At 42.0% G+C, this 19,964-nt stretch overlaps 1 protein-coding gene across 2 annotated transcripts in view; it reads right to left on the bottom strand.

Moving 5' to 3' along the window:
* The window catches only part of LRRK2 (leucine rich repeat kinase 2), a 321,822-nt gene that overhangs the window by 182,360 nt on the left and 119,498 nt on the right, over positions 1-19,964 (bottom strand). For both annotated transcript variants that reach the window (XM_069765011.1, XM_069765012.1), the window contains exons 26-29: positions 10,591-10,739; positions 7,747-7,840; positions 3,442-3,637; positions 3,180-3,361 (exon numbers count right to left, since the gene is read on the bottom strand). In XM_069765011.1, the coding sequence (XP_069621112.1) occupies positions 3,180-3,361; positions 3,442-3,637; positions 7,747-7,840; positions 10,591-10,739 (621 nt within the window). The remainder of the gene's footprint in view (positions 1-3,179; positions 3,362-3,441; positions 3,638-7,746; positions 7,841-10,590; positions 10,740-19,964) is intronic.

The following is a 19,964-nucleotide window of genomic DNA, read 5'->3' as shown; positions in this document are numbered from 1 at the left end:
AGCAAAAATGCAGCAAATAATACCTGTGTTTTTTTCAAGTCAATGGGTGAAAAAAGCTCAGCAAAAACGCTGAAACAAGTGCCATGATCTATGTCCAAAAAACGCAGCAAAGCACAAAATACTGAACAAACAAAAAGTGTGCATTTAGGAAGCAGTCCGGGAAGCAGGGATAGCAAGGGCGCCCCCCAACTTTAGGGATAGAGAAGGAGCCCATTTCCCTGGGAAATCCAGTTGCAATATCGTGACAATTATACAACATAAAAAGTTAACATCACAGAACAAAACAACAAACAGTAATTCTCGACAATAATGCTGTCTGGCAAAGTTAACCCTACTCTTAACATACCATGAGTCTCATATCTTAATCCAAATCTACGGCGAATAAGCCTCCTTACCTTGACAAGTAAGAGCTGGTATGTCACTCTCCATAAGGAGAAACGTTGCCCCTTAGACCCCAGTCTAGAGCCTCTCGTCTAGCCAAATCAGTTCTCATACTTCGCACTGACGAGGGCCAACAGCCCGAAACACCGTGTCTGCGAATTGAGATACTGATTTGGCTTTTATCCTAAGTCATATTGCACAACTCGTTAAAGGGTTGATTGTGACTTGTAGGATCACTACTTCCAACAGGTGGCGCTATAGAGTTTAAGTCCTCTTTTTTTCAGAAGAGGCAATTTGCATATTCCAAATCTATAAGACACTCATGTCAGGCACCAAATATCACATATTGTATCATGAGTGAATACTTCTCATTGGGTGGGGACTAATGTGAGTCAAGGGGGAATCATATCACGGCGAAAGCTTTGCAAGCCAAAAACAATATTTCCTTGAAAAGAGTGTGAGAGTGGTGAGGCCAGATCTCCTCATCTAGGATTCCTAATAAACACAGGTTAGGGAAAAGTGGAACGGGGAATTGTATAACCTCAATGAATGTACCTAAGACCTCTTTCCAAAAGTCTGCAATAGGAGGGCAATATCACATCAGGAGTATAAAATCTGCTGCGTCTTCTCCACACCTATGGCAGTCTGCAATGGTGATCTAACCGATTTATACAACCTGCTATGAGTCAGGGAGCATTGATGGACTATACACTTTTGGACTAGCTTGTTATTAATTGCTGGTGAAACATTGTGTGGAGGTCAAGGCCTCGCTCCAATCGAGAAAAAAACTTTTCAAATCGCCCCCCTTTTGCACCATTCAAAACAAAACTGTAACAGACAAAAATACATATTTGGTATCACAGTGTTCAGAAACACCTAATCTATCAAAATATAAAAAGATTTAATCCAATCGGTAAATGGTGTGCCAAGAAAAAAAATCAAAACACCAGAATTATGCTTTTATGGTTGCCGCAACATTGCAATAATATCAGCTCAGCGAGCAAACAATAAGCCCTCACACAGCCCCAGATCTGGAAAAATGGAGACACTAGACGGGTCTTTGTAAATGGTGACATTTTTTATACAAAAACTTTAGAGATTTTTTTCACCACGTTAATAAAATAATAAAAAAGAACCTATCCATGTTTTGTATCTGAGAATGCGTAATGACCTGGAGAATCAGTTTTAATTTAGTGAACATGATAAAAAAAAATTTAAAAAATTGTGGAATTGCACTTTTTTGGCAATTTCACCGCACTTGCAATTTTTCCCATTTTAGGCTATGTGCACACGTTGCAGATTATTTGCGGTTTTTTAGCGTTTTTGCGCTATAAAAACGCTATAAAACCGCAAATAATCTGCATACATTAAGCATCCCATCATTTATAATGGAATCCGCAATTTCTGTGCACATGATGTGCGTTTTTCCGCATGAAAAACGCATTGCGGAAAAATAATGAACCTGTTCATTAATTTTGCGTTTTTTTGTGGATTTCCCACTGTCTAATGCATTGGGAAATGTCTGGGAAAAACAGCGCAAAAAACGTGCAAAAACCGCGTCAAAACCGCGCAAAAAAACGCATGCGGATTTTATGCGGAAATCTGGCAGAAATGTCCGGATTTCCACAGGAACATTCTGCATGAATTTCTGAACGTGTGCACATAGCCTTACAGTACACTGCATGGTAAAATCAATCATGTTATTCAAAAGTACAACTCGTCATGCAAAAAAACATGCCTTCTTATGGCCATATTGATGGAAAACTAAAAAAGTTATGGCTCTGGGAAGGAGGGGAGCAAAAAAAGAAAACACTGAAAATCTCAATGTTGTGAAGGGGTTAAAGAGAATTTGTCAGCAGGTTTTTACTAGCTCATCTGACGATGTATCAATTAGTATTCTGGGTGCAGAGGTTCTGACACAATCAGTTTTTAGATTTAGCATAATGCAGCAGAGCTGAGAAAGCTAACCCCACCCATACCAGGCTGTTTAACGTAGGCTACGTTCACATTTGCGTTGTTGGGCGCAGCGTCGGCGACGCGACGCAACCAACAACGCATGTGCACAACGCTGCATTTTGCGACACATGCGTTGTCATAAAAAAGCACAGAGCAGGAAATTCGGCGCAGGGAAAACGCTACAAGTAGCGTTCTCTGCACCCTGTCTGTGCGTCTATATGATGCATGCGTCGTAAAACGCAGTACAATGCATAGCGGTGCATGTCCATGCGCCCCCCCATGTTAAAGATAGGGGCGCATGACGCATGCGTCGGCGACGCTGCGCCCCAAGGCGTAAATGTGAACGTAGCCTTTACTGTCCATAGACAGTGAGGTGGAGTTGGACTACCAGTCACATACACAGACCGGGCAATGATAATCTCCTAGTGATAAAACAGTTAGTGTAAGTAAAAAACAGCACATAGCTTGTTAAGTGACACATCATTGAATTCTGTGTTTTAACCCCTACCTCATGCTGTCCTCAGATTACATAGCAAAAAACTGCTTACGGATTCCTTTTAAGTGTAGCAGGTGCACAGCATATTGACATTATCTACCCTTATATCTATGAGGAATGAACGAAGCATGTGCATAACCATACCCATGACTTCACTCCTGCGATAATCACAATGACCCTCAGAGGCAATCACGTTAGTAGTTCTCATGGTTAAGTGGCTCAACAGTAAAAGTTCGTAGCTAAACATTGCTAACGAATATTGCTTTAATATAATAATACACAAAGCCCTATAAATATAGTTAAATTAACAGTGCAATAATAAAAGGAGATAAAGAAAACACCGTACCGGATAAGGTCTCTGGCTTTGCACCCTATATGCTTCAGATCAATATCAAGATGTAGTCCGTCCAGAGGAAGGTCCCACACTTTAGTAAGCTTTCCCATTTCATCCGGAAATGACCTTAAATCTGGATTGTGGCTTATATCAAAACAAGTGACATTCACAAGAAAGCCAATTTCAGGTGGTATCTAAAACACAGCCAATCATTAACATGAACGTCCTGAATTCTGAAGAGCAGTCATACTATGATTGCAATGTGCAGCGTTACCTGCTTGATCATATTATTGGAAAGATGTAGTTTCTCAAGACGTGACCATCTGTTTGCATCTTTACGGAGGTCATTGAGATTCAACACGCTAATCTGATTGTGGTTCAGTATGATTTCTCTCAGATTTACTGAAGTCCATTCCAGTGGAGCGGGCAGACTATTGATCTGATTGTTGCTCAAATCCACGGTCCGTAAACTAAGAGCCAAAGCACAGGAATGCAAGTCAACAAGTGAATCACTTACAGAGGAGGATTTTATTTTCATGCTTGACTTTTTCTTAAAAGGGAATCTATCAGCAGATTTTTGCCATTTAAGCTGAAAGCAGCATGATGTAGAGCAAGAGATCCTGATTTCAGGGATGTGTCACTTACTAGGCGGTATGTTGAAGTTTCAATACCATAAGTGTTTTATTAGCAGAAGATTATTGTTGCCGGACCAAATCTCACGTGCAGAGCAGTCTGGCTAATCTGTCTAACTCCGCCCCCACCACTGATTGGCAGCGTCTTGTGTTTACTGTGAACTCTCCACAAGATGCCAATCAGGGCAGTGGGCGGGCTAATACAGAGAATAGAGAAAATGGAAATTCTATCAAAACTATATCAAGCACTCTAGTAAGTGATAGCTTAATTTCAATTATTTGTCTGCCCCTACATTATACTGCTCTTACATTACATAGTAAAATATTCCGTTTATGCAATAAGACATTATACAGCATTTACAGTTAAAAACAATGGTCTCTGCTGCATTCCCTGTTTATGGGGTTGACAAGAGAGCTGAGACCTATATTATTATCTCCAGCGCTCCTAACAGAGGTAATTTTTATATAAATCACTACATTGTGAGCTCTGAGTGCCTATATTGTCTTAACTTGTACTGAATTTATTGTCTGTACATGTCCCCGCTTAATTGTTAAGTGCTGCGGAATATGTTGGCGCTATATAAATAAAAATTATTATTATTATTATTATTATTATCTGTAGGATGACTTATGTTTAATTGTAGTCCATTTTTGGACTACATATGAATAAATGATTCATTTAATGTTTTGATTTTTTGAGGGGGAATGGGGAAAGGGGACTAAAAAATTTCACTTGTTTACCATGCTGTTTAAAGGGAATCTGTCACCTACTTTTTTGTATATAAGATGCGGCCACCGCCTTTAGGGGCTAGTCTATAGCATTCTGTAATGCTGTAGATAAGCCCCAGATGTAACCTGAAAGATAAGAAAAACAAGTTAGATTATACTCACCCAGGGGCGGTCCGGTGCGGTCCGGGTCCGACAGGTGTCACAAGTCCGGGTCCGGCGCCTCCTATCTTCATGGGTACTTTCCCGACGCCTGCGCACTGCAGTACTTTGCTCTGCCCTCAACAAGGCAGACAAAGTACGCCTGCGCCATAGCCGCGACAGGAAGCAAAGAGGAGGATGAAGATGGGAGGCACCGGACCCGGATTGCGACACCCATCGGACCGGACTGCACGGGACCGCCCCCTCCAGGTAAGTATAGTATACTGTATCTTATCTTTCTTCTCTTTCAGGTTACATCGGGGGCTTATCTACAGCGATACAGAATGCTGTAGAGAAGCCCCTAATGGTAGTGGCCACAGCTTATATACGAAAAAGTAGGTGACAGATTCCCTTTACTATTTATACTTCTATGGGTCATTACAATCACGACAATAGTAAATATGTCAGTCGCACTGTACGCCTTTATACAACAAAAGTAGTTTTTTCTGATATTTTTAATTCCTCCACAGGGCAGCAGAATTATCATTTTAACTTTATAAAAAATAATAGATCTATACTGTAGTGAAAGAATATGTTTTATTAAAGTTAAGCAGTAACTAAATAAAACCTTTATCTTTTTTTTTGTATATTCGAGTGCCCCTTTAATTGCACGCAGATTGGTGGAGGATGTAGTTCCTGAGACCCCCCCACCAATCACTCAAATCTCCCCAGAGGTGCTCAAAGATCCTGTCTGATCGTGCGCACGGCCTAACGTTCGCTCTGCCGCGGTTTTTTTGAGAGTGTACGTCTACAGGAGGAGGACACTCGGATGCAGTCTACTACGTCTAAGTGTCCGCCTCCTGTAGACCTATACTCCACAAAAAAGTGCGGGGCAGAGACCACGATAGCTTTGCCATCACCATTACAGTCTATAGGCCCCCTCGTCGCATGCTTCCGGACCGCTTTTTGCGGGGGATTTCGGACGTATGTCCCGATGGGGACACAGAAGGTAATGTGAAAGCATACTTGAGATACACGGACAGGCCAGACAACTTGGTCTTTCATCCCCAGGATTGGAGTTACAACCAGCACTCTCTGGTGATGGCTATGGCACACCTCTGGTGCCAAAACAATTACCACGATGCAATACAACAGCAATTTACAGAAAACACCCACCATACCCATCTTTAATCTTAAAAAGACGAAACACTATGATGCAAAGCTATAAACGGTTACAGTAAAACTTCACAAATAAAACAACTTTTATGTAATCTACTGAAAAAAAAACTCTAATAGTCATTGTCATTTCAACAGACTTTGCATAAATAATTATTACAAGTGAATATATGGACATGGATGGTGGAGGAGGAGTGAGGAGCATTCAGAATGGTGAATGACTGGCCGACAAGCAGATTGAACTGTAAGCTCTGAGTAAATTTATTTTACATCAATGCTGAATTCACAGCCACACAGCTCAGTACATCTGCATGTTTTCTCCATGCTGCTGTTGCTGCTTCTGACTGCGTGCGGTCTGTGTGCTACAGAGAAAGAAGAGCAGAAATCCATATGTGTACTTTTTATGGAAAGCCCCATTAGGTTAGAGAAAACTACATTGGAGATAGAGCCTGCATAGGCGACAATTTGTGAAAATGCAAGGTATAAGTCATATATTGGCCAGAAGAAAAGTGTTATTCCTCATGTTCACACATGACAGCTCATTCTGAAAAGTTACCTGAAATGAAAAATATACCGTATTTTTCCGACCATAAGACGCACTTTTTTTCCTCCAAATTTGGGAGGAAAGTGTGGGTGCGTCTTATGGTACGGATGTAGCATGTGGGGAGGGGGGCAGCAGTGAGTGGGATCCCACTGTTGTCCCACTTCAGGGTGTCCCTGCTGCCCGGAATCAGCGCTGGGAAAACCATGTGGTCCGGATGATTAAGTGCAGTGTATATTCATTAGCGGCTCCCCGCCCACCTATCAGCTGAGCGGTGAGCCGGGAGCAGCAAATGAATACTGCACTTAAGCAGGGACACACATGGCTTCTCCAGCGCTGATTCCTGCAGCAGTTGGGGAGGTCTGTGTGTCCGGGGGAGGAGGAGGCAGCAGCAGCAGGGGCCAGAGGAGAGAGGAGAGAGGAGATCGCTGCATACCTGCCTGCCATGCCTGGGCTGGATGTCAAGTGCTGTGCACAAAGTGGACCTGTTTGATGTCAGGAGTGGGCGGGCTGGAGCATCACATGGCAGCTCAGAGCCCTCCTTCTTCTTGACATCATCACAGGTCCTTCAGGCTCTCCACTAGAATCTGCAGCTTTCTCATAACCTGTGCTATGGAAAGGAAACGAGGGAAGGCTCTGTGTGCAGTCATGGGATGCTTTTACCTCACCACAGTGTGGCTGGCTGCCACATGTAAGAGGTTAGTCTTTACAAAACACAATAAAGCCCTCTGCCACTCCTTTGGTGAACTATAACTCCCAGCATGTCATAGGATCTGCAGGACATGCTGGGAGTTCTAGTTCTCCCATGGGATTTTAAAGCAGCACTCCAGTGTTATTTTGCAGTGCTGGAGTGGTGCTTTCAATATAAGCCCTGTGCCCCCATTCTTATACTCACCCTCCAGCATCTTCATATAGTACTGTACAGATACCACACTGGTCCCGCAGCTTCCAACATAATAACATACTATTATATATAATAACACCAGATATAATAGTATGTTATTTATGTTATTAAATATTTTACCACATTTTTTTGCTTCAAATATTTTTTTTCCCTATTTTCCACCTCTAAAACCTGGGTGCGCCTTATAGTCAGGTGCGTCTTATAGTCCGAAAAATACGGCCTCTGCTGAGACTCTTGCACTAAGATGCTGCATATTCTGTATTCCTTCACAGTTATTAGTTACTTTCAGTGCCAGTGAATAACCTGTATATACTGTAGTAAGCATAGCAAGATATCATTTTTAGTGGACTTTTGAAGAATAAGGTGCCATTTTACATGAATAATGACAACGCCTTCATTTACCTTTTCATTAATCAGTTTATTTTAAAAGATAATTGCAAAAGAAAGGGGTGTACTTACTATGAGAGGTGAAGAATTTCTTTCGGGAAATGTGTAAATTTATTATGGGGCAGCCTTAAAGTTGTTAATTTTGATGGAATATTGGGCAACAATGCTGAAAAGATAAACAAAACACTGCTACATTATGTACTATAAATATTTGGTACATTACCAATAGCTTTTTATCATGGTATATAACAATATTCACCACCAGACATAAAATACTTCTACTAGTCATTATGCAAAAAAGTGCCTAGTTGTCAAAGAGAACCTCAATACCCCGTAGAAAAAGTTGATGTGACTTATTATGGTTTTAGTGCTATGTTATTAACAGAGGCAGGGGGCAATGCTTCAATTTATGGTAGTGCAGCTTGGTCTTTGCAGGCACACATCACCTGTGGTACTACACAAAATGGAATAAAAAAGCTGCATGTGTAAAGAAAAAACATCTTAAAGAGAATCAGTCAGCAGTTTTTGCTATGTAACCAGAAGACAGCAGGAGATAGGAACTGAAACACAAATTTCTACGATGTGTCACTTTTTTGGCTGTGCACTGTTTACTTGCAATGAAGGTTTTAACACTAGGACATTATCACTGCGGGACTACAGCAGATTGTGAGCACAGGTCCGAGCACTTTGTCTTTAGGGTCTCATTTCCTACATTATGCTGCTCTCTGATGTCGTAGAGGAAGTGGATATCACCAACCATTCCCATTATACAGTCATGGCCAAAAGTATTGACACCCCTGCAATTCTGTCAGATAATACTCATTTTCTTCCTGAAAATGATTGCAAACACAAATTATTTGGTATTATTATCTTCATTTAATTTGTCTTAAATGAAAAAACACAAAAGAGAATAAAGCAAAAAGCAAAACATTGATCATTTCACACAAAACTCCAAAAATGGGCCAGAAAAAAGTATTGGCACCCTCAGCCTAATACTTGGTTGCACAACCTTTAGCCAAAATAACTGCGACCAACCGCTTCCGTTAACCATCAATGACTTTCTTACAATGCTCTGTTGGAATTTTAGACCATTCTTCTTTGGCAAACTGCTCCAGGTCCCTGATATTTGAAGGGTGCCTTCTCCAAACTGCCATTTTTAGATCTCTCCACAGGTGTTCTATGGGAATTAGGTCTGGACTCATTGCTGGCCACCTTAGAAGTCTCCAGTGCTTTCTCTCAAACCATTTTCTAGTGCTTTTTGAAGTGTGTTTTGGGTCATTGTCCTGCTGGAAGACCCATGACCTCTGAGGTAGACCCAGCTTTCTCACACTGGGCCCTACATTATGCTGCAAAATTTGTTGGTAGTCTTCAGACTTCATAATGCCATGCACATGGTCAAGCAGTCCAGTGCCAGAGGCAGCAAAGCAACCCAAAACATCAGGGAACCTCCGCCATGTTTGACTGTAGGGACCATGTTCTTTTCTTTGAATGCCTCTTTTTTTCTCCTGTAAACTCTATGTTGATGCCTTTGCACAAAAATATCTACTTTTGTCTCATCTGACCAGAGAACATTCTTCCAAAATGTTTTAGGCTTTTTCAGGTAAGTTTTGGCAAACTCCAGCCTGGCTTTTTTATGTCTCGGGGTAAGAAGTGGGGTCTTCCTGGGTCTCCTACCATACAGTTCCTTTTCATTCAGATCCTGACGGATAGTTGACGGGTTGACACTGTTGTACCCTCGGACTGCAGGGCAGCTTGATCTTGTTTGGATGTTAGTCGAGATTCTTTATCCAACATTCGCACAATCTTGCGTTGAAATCTCTTGTCAATTTTTCTTTTCCATCCACATCTAGGGAGGTTAGCCACAGTGCCATGGGCTTTACACTTCTTGATCACACTGCGCACAGTAGACACAGGAACATTTAGGTCTTTGGAGATGGACTTGTAGCCTTGAGATTGCTCATGCTTCCTCACAATTTGGTTTCTCAAGTCCTCAGACAGTTCTTTGGTCTTCTTTCTTTTCTCCATGCTCAATGTGGTACACACAAGGACACAGGACAGAGGTTGAGTCAACTTTAATCCATGTCAACTGGCTGCAAGTGTGATTTAGTTATTGCCAACACCTGTTAGGTGCCACAGGTAAGTTACAGGTGCTGTTAATTACACAAATTAGAGAAGCATCACATGATTTTTCGAACAGTGCCAATACTTTTGTCCACCCCTTTTTTATGTTTGGTGTGGAATTATATCCAATTTGGCTTTAGGACAATTCTTTTTGTGTGTTTTCATTTAAGACAAATTAAATGAAGATAATAATACCAAATAATTTGTGTTTGCAATCATTTTCAGGAAGAAAATGAGTATTATCTGACAGAATTGCAGGGGTGTCAATACTTTTGGCCATGACTGTATTTAGGTGTATCTATATACATGGCCCACCCTGTAGATTACTGGAATAAAGGAAGCAACATGGACCCACCGACGCAATGCTGATAAAGTCCATGTGTGGCGGTTTCTAGACCTGCTGTTCTGTCCATTAAAGGGCTTTTCGCAAAAACAAAGCACATTTTATTTAATAGATTTCGGCATAAAAAGAAGTTCCACAATTGGTTGTGTTAAAATATGATTTTGAGCAGAACATGATCTGATTGTGATCAGTGACTTTTCCGTATGAGACATATCTAACAAGAATTAAATTGATGGCAGGTGAAGTCATGTAAATATAGCACAAGACCATTGATATAAGGAGAGCGGCGTAATGCGGCACTTTCCACATGCCACGTTACGGCACATGGGATTAATAAAGGCCTAACAACTGCTCATTAGTCCTAACAGCAATCCATAATATTAGCATTCTGTGCTTTTGCTCAGAATTTGGAGAAAATGACACAATGTATGCATTAGAACGTGTTCACTCACCTAATTGGTTAATCGCGGCACAAAACACCTCGAGCTTAACACAGTTATTCAGGATATTAGGTCCAAGTGCTGAAATCATGTTCTTGTTCACATTCAGTGTCCTGAGCTCAGGCAGGCATAGCGGTACGTGAATTTGGGAAATACTGTTACTGTACAAAGAGAAACGTTCTTTCAATGCTTGTAAAATCAGCAATACATACACAAAACAGCTTATCTGTACAAATAAAGAATGCAAAATATAATTATTAAAACAGAAAATACTTGGTTCAGAATAAAGCCAGGTGGTATTGTTAACCCCTAAACAACAAGGCGATTTTTTTAGGTTGTTCCTCCCCTTTATCTTTATAACTTTATTTTTCAGTCAGCGTAGCCATGTAAGGGCTCCATTTATGTGAGACGAGTTGCAGTTTTGAATGACACTATTCATTTTGCCATGTATTGCAAAAATTAGGAAAAATATCCAAGTGCACTAAAACGGTGAAAAAAAAAAAACACCCGCAATTACGCCCTGTATTTTGCTTTTACAGTGTTCATTGTGCAATACAAATGATCAGTCCGAATATGATGATACCAAACAAAAAGTTTTTTTTTATATTTTAATGGTTAAAAAGATATCAGAACTTTGTAAAAAAAAAAAAAAATTGGTTTGCGATGCACTTTTCTTAGACCCATAACCGTTTTAATTATTCAGTCCATGGACCCAGAGGAAGACTTATTTTTTTGAACATCTATCTGTACTTTTCACTGTTACCATTGGTGGCTACATACTAAGGTTTGATCACTTTTTCGTGCATTTTTCGTGGAAACGTGGTGCGCCATTCACCTTATGGGATAAATACCTTTACACAATGATATAAATATGTTAATTTTTTCTATGTTACCATGCTCATTTTCTGCTGTTTATATGTAATGCTTTTAGCAATGTGAAGCTGCTAAAAGAAGAAAAACATCACAAGCAGGGACTTCAATGGAATCTGTCAGCAGGTTTTTGCTATGTAAACTGAAGACAGCAGGAGACAGAGGCTGAGACGCAGAATTCAAGGATGTGTCACTTGTTAAAGTGTATGCTGTAGTTTACTAACTGAAGGATTTATCACTAAGACATTAAAGGGAATCTGTCACCCCCAAAAATCGTATATGAGATAAGCCCACCGGCATCAGGGGCTTATCTACAGGGTTCTGTAATGCTGTAGATAAGCCCCCAATGTATTCTGAAAGGTAAGAAAAACAGGTTAGATTATACTCACATGGGGGGGCGGTCCCGGTCCGGTTCGGATCCGATGGGCGTCGTGGTCCGGTCCAGCGCCTCCTATCTTCATACGATGACGTCCTCTTCTTGTCTTCACGCTGCAGCTCCGGCACAGGCGTACTTTGTCTGCCCTGTTGAGTGCAGAGCAAAGTACTGCAGTGCGCAGGTGCGACGAAAGGTCAGAGAGGCCCAGCGCCTGCGCACTGCAGTACTTTCCTCTGCCCTCAACAGGACAGACAAAGTACCGGATCGCAGCGGGACCGCCTCTGGGTGAGTATAATATAACCTGTTTTTCTTACCTTACATAGGGGGCTTATCTACAGCACTACAGAATGCTGTAGATAAGCCCCTGATGCCGGTGGCCTTATCTCATCTACGATTTTTTGGGTGACAGATTCCCTTTAACATTGCCAGACTAGTCCAGCAAGAAACCAGCTCACTATCTATGGACTTTTTAGATACAGAACCTGAAGTGGGTGGGGTTAGCTGTTGTGTGGGCGGGGTTAGCTTTCTCAGCTCTGCTGCAATCTAAATCAAACAGCTCTGATTGTGACAGAAGAGACGCACCCAGTAATCTAAGTGATACATCCTTGGATTCAGCTTCTCTTTACCTACATCATGCTGTTCTCAGATGAGATAGCAAAAACCTGCTGACATATCTGTTATGGCTGGCAATCAGGCAACACAGCGTGCAGTAATCAGCGCACATACAGAGATCTGGCAATAACCAAAAACAATAGGACGAGCTCTGAGACGTGGAATCTCTGTAGACTGCAGTACCTGATCTATCCTCACACAACTATAAGCAGCAGTGGATTGCGCCTATCAACTACCTATGCAACTCGGCACTGCCTGAGGAGCTGACTAGCCTGAAGATAGAAATACAAGCCTGACTTACCTCAGAGAAATACCCCAAAGGAATAGGCAGCCCCCCACATATAATGACTGTTAGCAAGATGAAAAGACAAACGTAGGAATGAAATAGATTCAGCAAAGTGAGGCCCGATATTCTAGACAGAGCGAGGATAGCAAAGAGAACTATGCAGTCTACAAAAAACCCTAAAACGTAAACCACGCAAAGGGGCAAAAAGACCTACCGTGCCGAACTAACAGCACGGCGGTGCACCCCTTTGCTTCTCAGAGCTTCCAGCAAAAGTTAATAGCAAGCTGGACAGAAAAAACAGAAAACAAACTAGAAGCACTTATCTAGCAGAGCAGCAGGCCCAAGGAAAGATGCAGTAGCTCAGATCCAACACTGGAACATTGACAAGGAGCAAGGAAGACAGACTCAGGTGGAGCTAAATAGCAAGGCAGCCAACGAGCTCACCAAAACACCTGAGGGAGGAAGCCCAGAGACTGCAATACCACTTGTGACCACAGAAGTGAACTCAGCCACAGAATTCACAACACATATCCTTGAAGACTCTACAGGGTAAGGGGACAGCAGTTTTATGTCACTGAACTATTACATTGCTGCCATTAGATAGGCGCAAGAGCAATCTGAAAAGGCTCCACTACAACCCACAATGGCACCTAAAATAAAATAGATACACACAATACATATACAAGGGCCACTAGAACTTTTAGGGTCTGTTTTAAGCAGGACAATATATATTACCATATAATGTAATGAAAAGTAAGAAATAAATTTCAAAAGGAGAAAATTAATTAAAAACACCCACAATTCTAACATTGTTTTTTGGAAATTATCTTCTTAGCACCGATAGGCTCGTAAAAATTAACCAGGACAGTACAATTATGGAGGCAACAAATTTATGGGTTTTTTTATATTTTATAGCTTTTAAAAAAAAATTCGGGATGTTGTAAAATAAACTTTGGGTTTCTGTAATTGTTTTTCTTTTATTAAGACTCAATTTTTTTTTATCAATGGAGATTCATAAGAGCTTGTTATTCTGTACTGAGCTGTGATTTTTATTGATACCGTTTTTAGGATGCATATGACTTTTGAATATTTTTTTATTACAGTGGGATTACTTGGCTCCTGTAAGGCCCTACATTTTTGATTTAGGCCCCTTTCACACATCAGTTTTTTGCTATCAGTCGCAATCCGTCGAATTTTGAAAAAAACGAATCCGGTGACTGATACCGCTGGATCTGTTTTTTTCTCATAGACTTGTATTAGTGACGGATGGCCTCACGTTTCATCCGTCGTTCGCAGGATCCGTTGAAAATTGTTTGTCCGGCGGCCGGAGACAACGGACATAGTTTTTTGTGTACATCGAAAAATCGGACAGCGACGGATCCATCGCCTTCCGTCGTTTCCTCGAATGGAAGCCTATGGGCGACAGATTCCGTTTTTGTTTTTTTTTGTAAATTCTGTATTTAGAATAAAGGTTGGAAACGTTACATGCAAGTAATGTTAAGATAAGTAAATAAATCATAACTGTTATAACAATGGCAGCAAGCGAATCCAGCCCACCAACTTTAGAGATTGGTAAGAGAGGGAAGGGAGAAGGAGGTGGAAGGGAGGAAGGGTTAGGAGAGGTGAGGGGAGGGGGGGTGTTTTTTGAGGAGTATTAGTTAGAGGAAGGGAAGTAGGAGAAAGGAACAGGGGGAACAATGAACATAACAGTTCTAGTACATGTGGTTATAGTACTCATAAACAAACAGTACGGTAGCTTAGATTCTCGGTATTAAGAAGGCATATATAGCAATATTAAGGAGCAACTGAACGAAATGTTCTCCATGGAAGCCAGTTCGAAACAAAACGATCATGGGCATGCGTCTCCCAGCTCGATAGTTCCTCCAATCTATAAATGTGGTCATATTTGTTAAGCCATTCACTTTGTGTTGGTGGGGATACACTTTTCCAGTGGGTGATTATTAAGTGTTTTGCAGCACTGAGCATCAAATGTAAAAGGCCGTGCCTATTGGGTTTGAAGTTGTTTGTCGGGCACAAGAGGACGGCCTCAACTGCCAGTAGGTCAGTTTTAATTAGTTTTAGCTTTTTAAGTGTGAGATTTACCTCCTCCCAGAAATCCCTAATCCCTCTGCATTCCCAGAATATGTGTGCATGGTTCCCCTGAGCGACCCGGCATCGCCAGCACAAGTCAGAATTCGCTAAGCCTAAATGTTGGAGTTTGACCGGCGTCAAATGCCATCTGGTTAGTATCTTATATGCACTTTCCTGCAGTAAGATGCATCGGGAGAACCCCCTGGCAGACTTCAACATTTTTGAGATCTGGTCATCTGAGAAGCTGAAATTAAGTTCGGATTCCCAGGAATAAATAAAGGATGGTTTAAAGGGTTGAGAGGGGGCAACAAGTTGGTAATACGAGCGAGATATAATTTTATATCTAGTTGAGCCCGTTTTGAGCATAAGGTCTAGCCATGACCAATTCGACTTTTGTGGGAACCTTTCTCTAAATTCCTTAAGAATACGTTTAGTGTGGAGATCCTGCAAAAAAATTTTTGGAGACTTCGTGGCGTTGCTAGGCCAAATGTTGTTTTTAAGAATTTTACCTTCATAGAGGCTAGTGAGGGAATCCCTAGGGAACTTTGACCATAAATTGTATGAGTCCTTAAAATCAGGATTAACCAGATAGGGAATAACTGCAATAGGTGTTAGGGATGAAGGGAATGAATCTGGTGGAAGTTCCTTCAAAACTGTCCGTCTAACGTGTAGGGTAGCTAAAGTTATGTCATCCAAACCCAAAGAAGTCGTTGGTTTCGAATGCGACCATAAAAGTGGTATTCCTCCATTGTCCAGCAAGGCCGCGTCCAGCATGTCCAACGTGCCCCTCTCAAGGCCAATTACTATTCTCAGCCATCTACTTAGGTGTAAAGATTTATAAAATATATAGGGGTCAGGTAATCCCAAACCTCCACAAGAAGTGGGACATGTTAACAATTTAAAAGGTAGCCTAGCTGGCTTATTTCTCCATACAAATTTAATTATTGAGGACTTTATGTTTTTAAAGAATGTGAGGGGAAGACGAATAGGCACCATACTCATAGAATACAATAGGATAGGCATAATGTAAGCTTTAAACACGTTGATACGTCCTATCCATGATAAAGTGGGAAGATTGTATGATTTCATCAATGTTTCTAGTTTTTTTATTAGAGGGGAAAAATTAGATCCGAATAGGTCTGTGGGGTCCCTAGTGATCCAGATACCCAAATACTTTATAGAGGATGTGGACCAGGAGAAGGGGGCTAGTTTTCGTAGAGTGGCAAGTTGAGTGGCTGATAGCGTGATATTAAGTGCTTCCGATTTGGTATTATTAATTTTGAAATTTGAAAGTTTGCCGAAGTGATTGAGTATATTGAGGATAATGGTGAATGCTTTGAAAGGATTAGAGACCAGGAAGAACAGGTCATCCGCGAATGCCAATGTTTTTATCTCTATTCTACCTATCCGCAATCCCTGGATCTGGACCTCCTGTCTAATTCTCTGTATGAGAGTTTTGATGACCAGTACAAACAAAGAAGGGGATAGGGGACATCCCTGCCTGGTACCGTTGTTAATATTTAAAACATCGGATAAAACACCATTCACCCGGACTCTGGCAGTGGGAAAGGAGTACAGGGAAAAGACCGCTGTAATAAACTGGTGTGGGAAGCCAAACCTATGCAAAACGCTCTCCATATATCTCCAGCTTACCCTATCAAATGCCTTCTCGGCTTCGGAAGACAGGAGAGTAAGTGGCAAATTCCGCCGTCTAGCATACATTATAGATTGAAGAGCTTTAGCCGAATTGTCCCTGCCCTCCCTCCCACGCACAAAACCCGCCTGGTCCGAGTGGATTAATCTGGGGAGTATATTACCTAGTCTAGTCGCCAAAAGTTTAGCCCATAGTTTCATATCTGTATTGAGAAGAGAAATAGGCCTACAGCTAGAGCAAAGGTTGGGATCCTTACCTTCTTTTGGTAAAACTGTGATATAAGCTTCTAAAGCTTGTTTCGGGGGGGGATTGTCCCGTCAAAAAAGAATTGAATAATGTAACTATATGAGGCAGCAGGGGTTTTATTAATTTCTTATAGTAAGTAATGGGGAGGCCATCAGGACCCGGAGCCTTTCCATTGAGAATACTGGATAGAGTCTCTAATACCTTTTCAGGGGTAATTGGGGCTGTTAAAGGGAACCTGTCACCCCGTTTTTTGAGATTGAGCTATAAATACTGTTAAATAGGGCCTGCGCTGTGTGTTCCTATAGTGTATGTAGTGTACCCCGATTCCCCACCTATGCTGAGAAATAACTTACCAAAGTCGCCGTTTTCGCCTGTCAATCAGGCTGGTCAGGTCGGGAGGGCGTGGTGACATCGCTGGTTCTTCCTCAGCTTTACGTTGGTGGCGTAGTGGCGTAGTGGTGAACAAGCAGCGCGCGATCTGCGCTGTAATCCCTTGCATCGGTGGGGGCGGCCATCTTCCTGGGGCCGCGCGTGCGCAGATCGAGTGCTCTGCTGCACGGGGCTTCAGGAAAATGGCCGCGGGATGCCGCGCGTGCGCATTAGAGATCGCGGCGGCCATTTTCCCAAAGCCGAGATGCAAACTCGGCTTTGGGAAAATGGCCGCCGCGATCTCTAATGCGCACGCGCGGCATCCCGCGGCCATTTTCCTGAAGCCCCGTGCAGCAGAGCACTCGATCTGTGCACGCGCGGCCCCAGGAAGATGGCCGCCCCCACCGATGCAAGGGATTACAGCGCAGATCGCGCGCTGCTTGTTCACCACTACGCCACTACGCCACCAACGTAAAGCTGAGGAAGAACCAGCGATGTCACCACGCCCTCCCGACCTGACCAGCCTGATTGACAGGCGAAAACGGCGACTTTGGTAAGTTATTTCTCAGCATAGGTGGGGAATCGGGGTACACTACATACACTATAGGAACACACAGCGCAGGCCCTATTTAACAGTATTTATAGCTCAATCTCAAAAAACGGGGTGACAGGTTCCCTTTAAGCAAGAGATGTCATCTAAAGATAATGAGGGGAGTCTCAAAGAGGAGAGGAATGTATCTATTTTTTCCAAGGCTGCCCCGGGCTCACCCATGTCCTCCGGAACCTCCAGGTTATAAAGGTTCTCGTAAAAGTGCTTAAATTCATTAGCAATGTCCTTCGTCTCAGAAATAGTTGGGCCATTCGCACCCCTCAACTGTGTGATAAAAGTACGTCCACTAAGTTTTCTCAGAAGAGAAGTCATGAGTTTGCTCCCTCTATTGCCATGAAGGTAAAACTTCTGTTGGCTTCTCATGTATATCTTAGCGGAGTGTATGTTCAAAAGATCTTTTAGGGATCTTCTGAGTGAAATTAGATCAGTCTGAGCTTTATTTGTCTGAGAGCGTTTGTGCATCTTTTCCACAGAATTGATCTGGTGCAGAATAGCCACTACCTCTTTGGACTGTTCTTTTTTCAGGTATGAGCCCAAGGCTATGAATTCCCCTCTCAGGACCGCCTTGTGTGTTTCCCAAACCAAAGGCATGGGAGAGCCCGGAAGATAGTTCTCCTTAAAAAAGAGGTTGATGGAAGTAGAGAATCTAGTCACATAGGAGCTGGTACCAAGAAGGGTCTCATTTAGTGTCCAGGTAAAGGAAGTAGGGGGGAGTGATTTAATGTTCATCTCCAGGAAAATCGGGGCATGATCTGAAAGGGATATAACGTCTATTTTTGCGAATTTCACTAGTTGAAGATGACAAGATTGGGTTAAGAGGTAGTCTAGTCTGTGATAATTATTATGAGGTGAGGAGAAAAAAGTGAAGTCTTTAGTTGTCGGGTATAATGTTCTCCATGGATCAATTAAATTTAAAGATTGTAAGTTGATGTGTAATTTTCTTAGTGCTTTTTGTGGTATGGAAGATTTCCCGGAAGAAGAATCTATTGCTGGGTTAAAAGTGACTATGAAATCCCCTCCTAATATTAAAATCCCTTCTTTAAATAATCTAAGGGTATTTAATACCTGGCATATCCAACTATTTTGGTTTTGGTTTGGGGAATAAATATTACAAAAGGTAACTATCGTGTTGGCTAATAGCCCCTTTATCATTATGTATCTCCCATCGGCATCTGATAGGGTATCTTTCAAGGTAAAAGGGACATTTCTTTTAAAAGCTATACTGACTCCTCTCGAGGCTGTGGTGCCAGTGCTATGGTACCAAGTAGGGAATTGTGTTCTTGACATATCAGGGGTCCTATCTTTTTTTAAGTGGGTTTCCTGGAAAAAAGCGACACTAGAATTTTTGGATTTCAAGAATCTCATCAATTGCCCTCTTTTCCTTGGTGAGCGCATGCCCTTCACGTTATAGGAAGCCATAACCACAGTGGCTGATTCTGAGACGCTACCAGTCATGAGTTATAAAAGAAAATAGAGTAACATCTGTGCACATGTAATGAACAAACATAATAACTATAAATGCAATAAGAACATTTTTGAGAAAAAAGTATAACATAAAACAAAGAAAAATCCCGTCTGTAGCAGAAGCTGGGGCCACAAGCATCCTCCCAAACAGACAGGACAGGTCACTGCAGGCGCACAAGTGGTAAACAAAATAAAAGCATCGTTAAAGAAAAAATTCCATTGACCTAACAAGTTTTAAGCAATACCCGAACCGGACTCAACGGAGAGATCGGGTTTGTCTGACCATCAAAAGCAAAAAGAAGTAGCGTCACATAAGTGACTCAAGGAGGTGGTTTCTTTTTAGTTCCAGACTTGCTCTGTCTCGGAGATGCAGACTTCTTGGCTGGGGACCATTCGCCATGATCCGGCAAGGGGTGAAGACTGGAGGGGACATTAAGTGTCATGTCCAAAGGCAGCCAAGAAGGGACATCTACTGCGTCAATGTCAAATGTGGACCAAACTTTGCGAGATCATCTGGGTGACGGATTACGGCTTGCTTTCCTCCACCATGTACAGCAAGGCCGAAAGGAAATAACCATTTATATAGTATCTTATTTGCACGTAGTGTGTCAAGGAGAGGTTTCAAGACCCTACATTTGGCGAGAGTCGACGGAGCTAGGTCCTGATATAGCTGGATTGATGAACCTTCGTAGGATAAGTTTTTGTTATCCCTAAGCATTTAAAATTGCAGAGGTATCCAAGTAATTCAGAAGACCACATATCACATCCTTTGGGGGATCCGTGGGTTTAGGTTTGGGCCTGAGCGGGC

Source organism: Ranitomeya imitator, chromosome 4 (genome assembly GCF_032444005.1).
Source record: "Ranitomeya imitator isolate aRanImi1 chromosome 4, aRanImi1.pri, whole genome shotgun sequence".
Classification (NCBI taxonomy): domain Eukaryota; kingdom Metazoa; phylum Chordata; class Amphibia; order Anura; family Dendrobatidae; genus Ranitomeya; species Ranitomeya imitator.
Note: the sequence above shows the minus strand (reverse complement) of the source record. Positions and strands in the feature narration are given on the sequence as shown.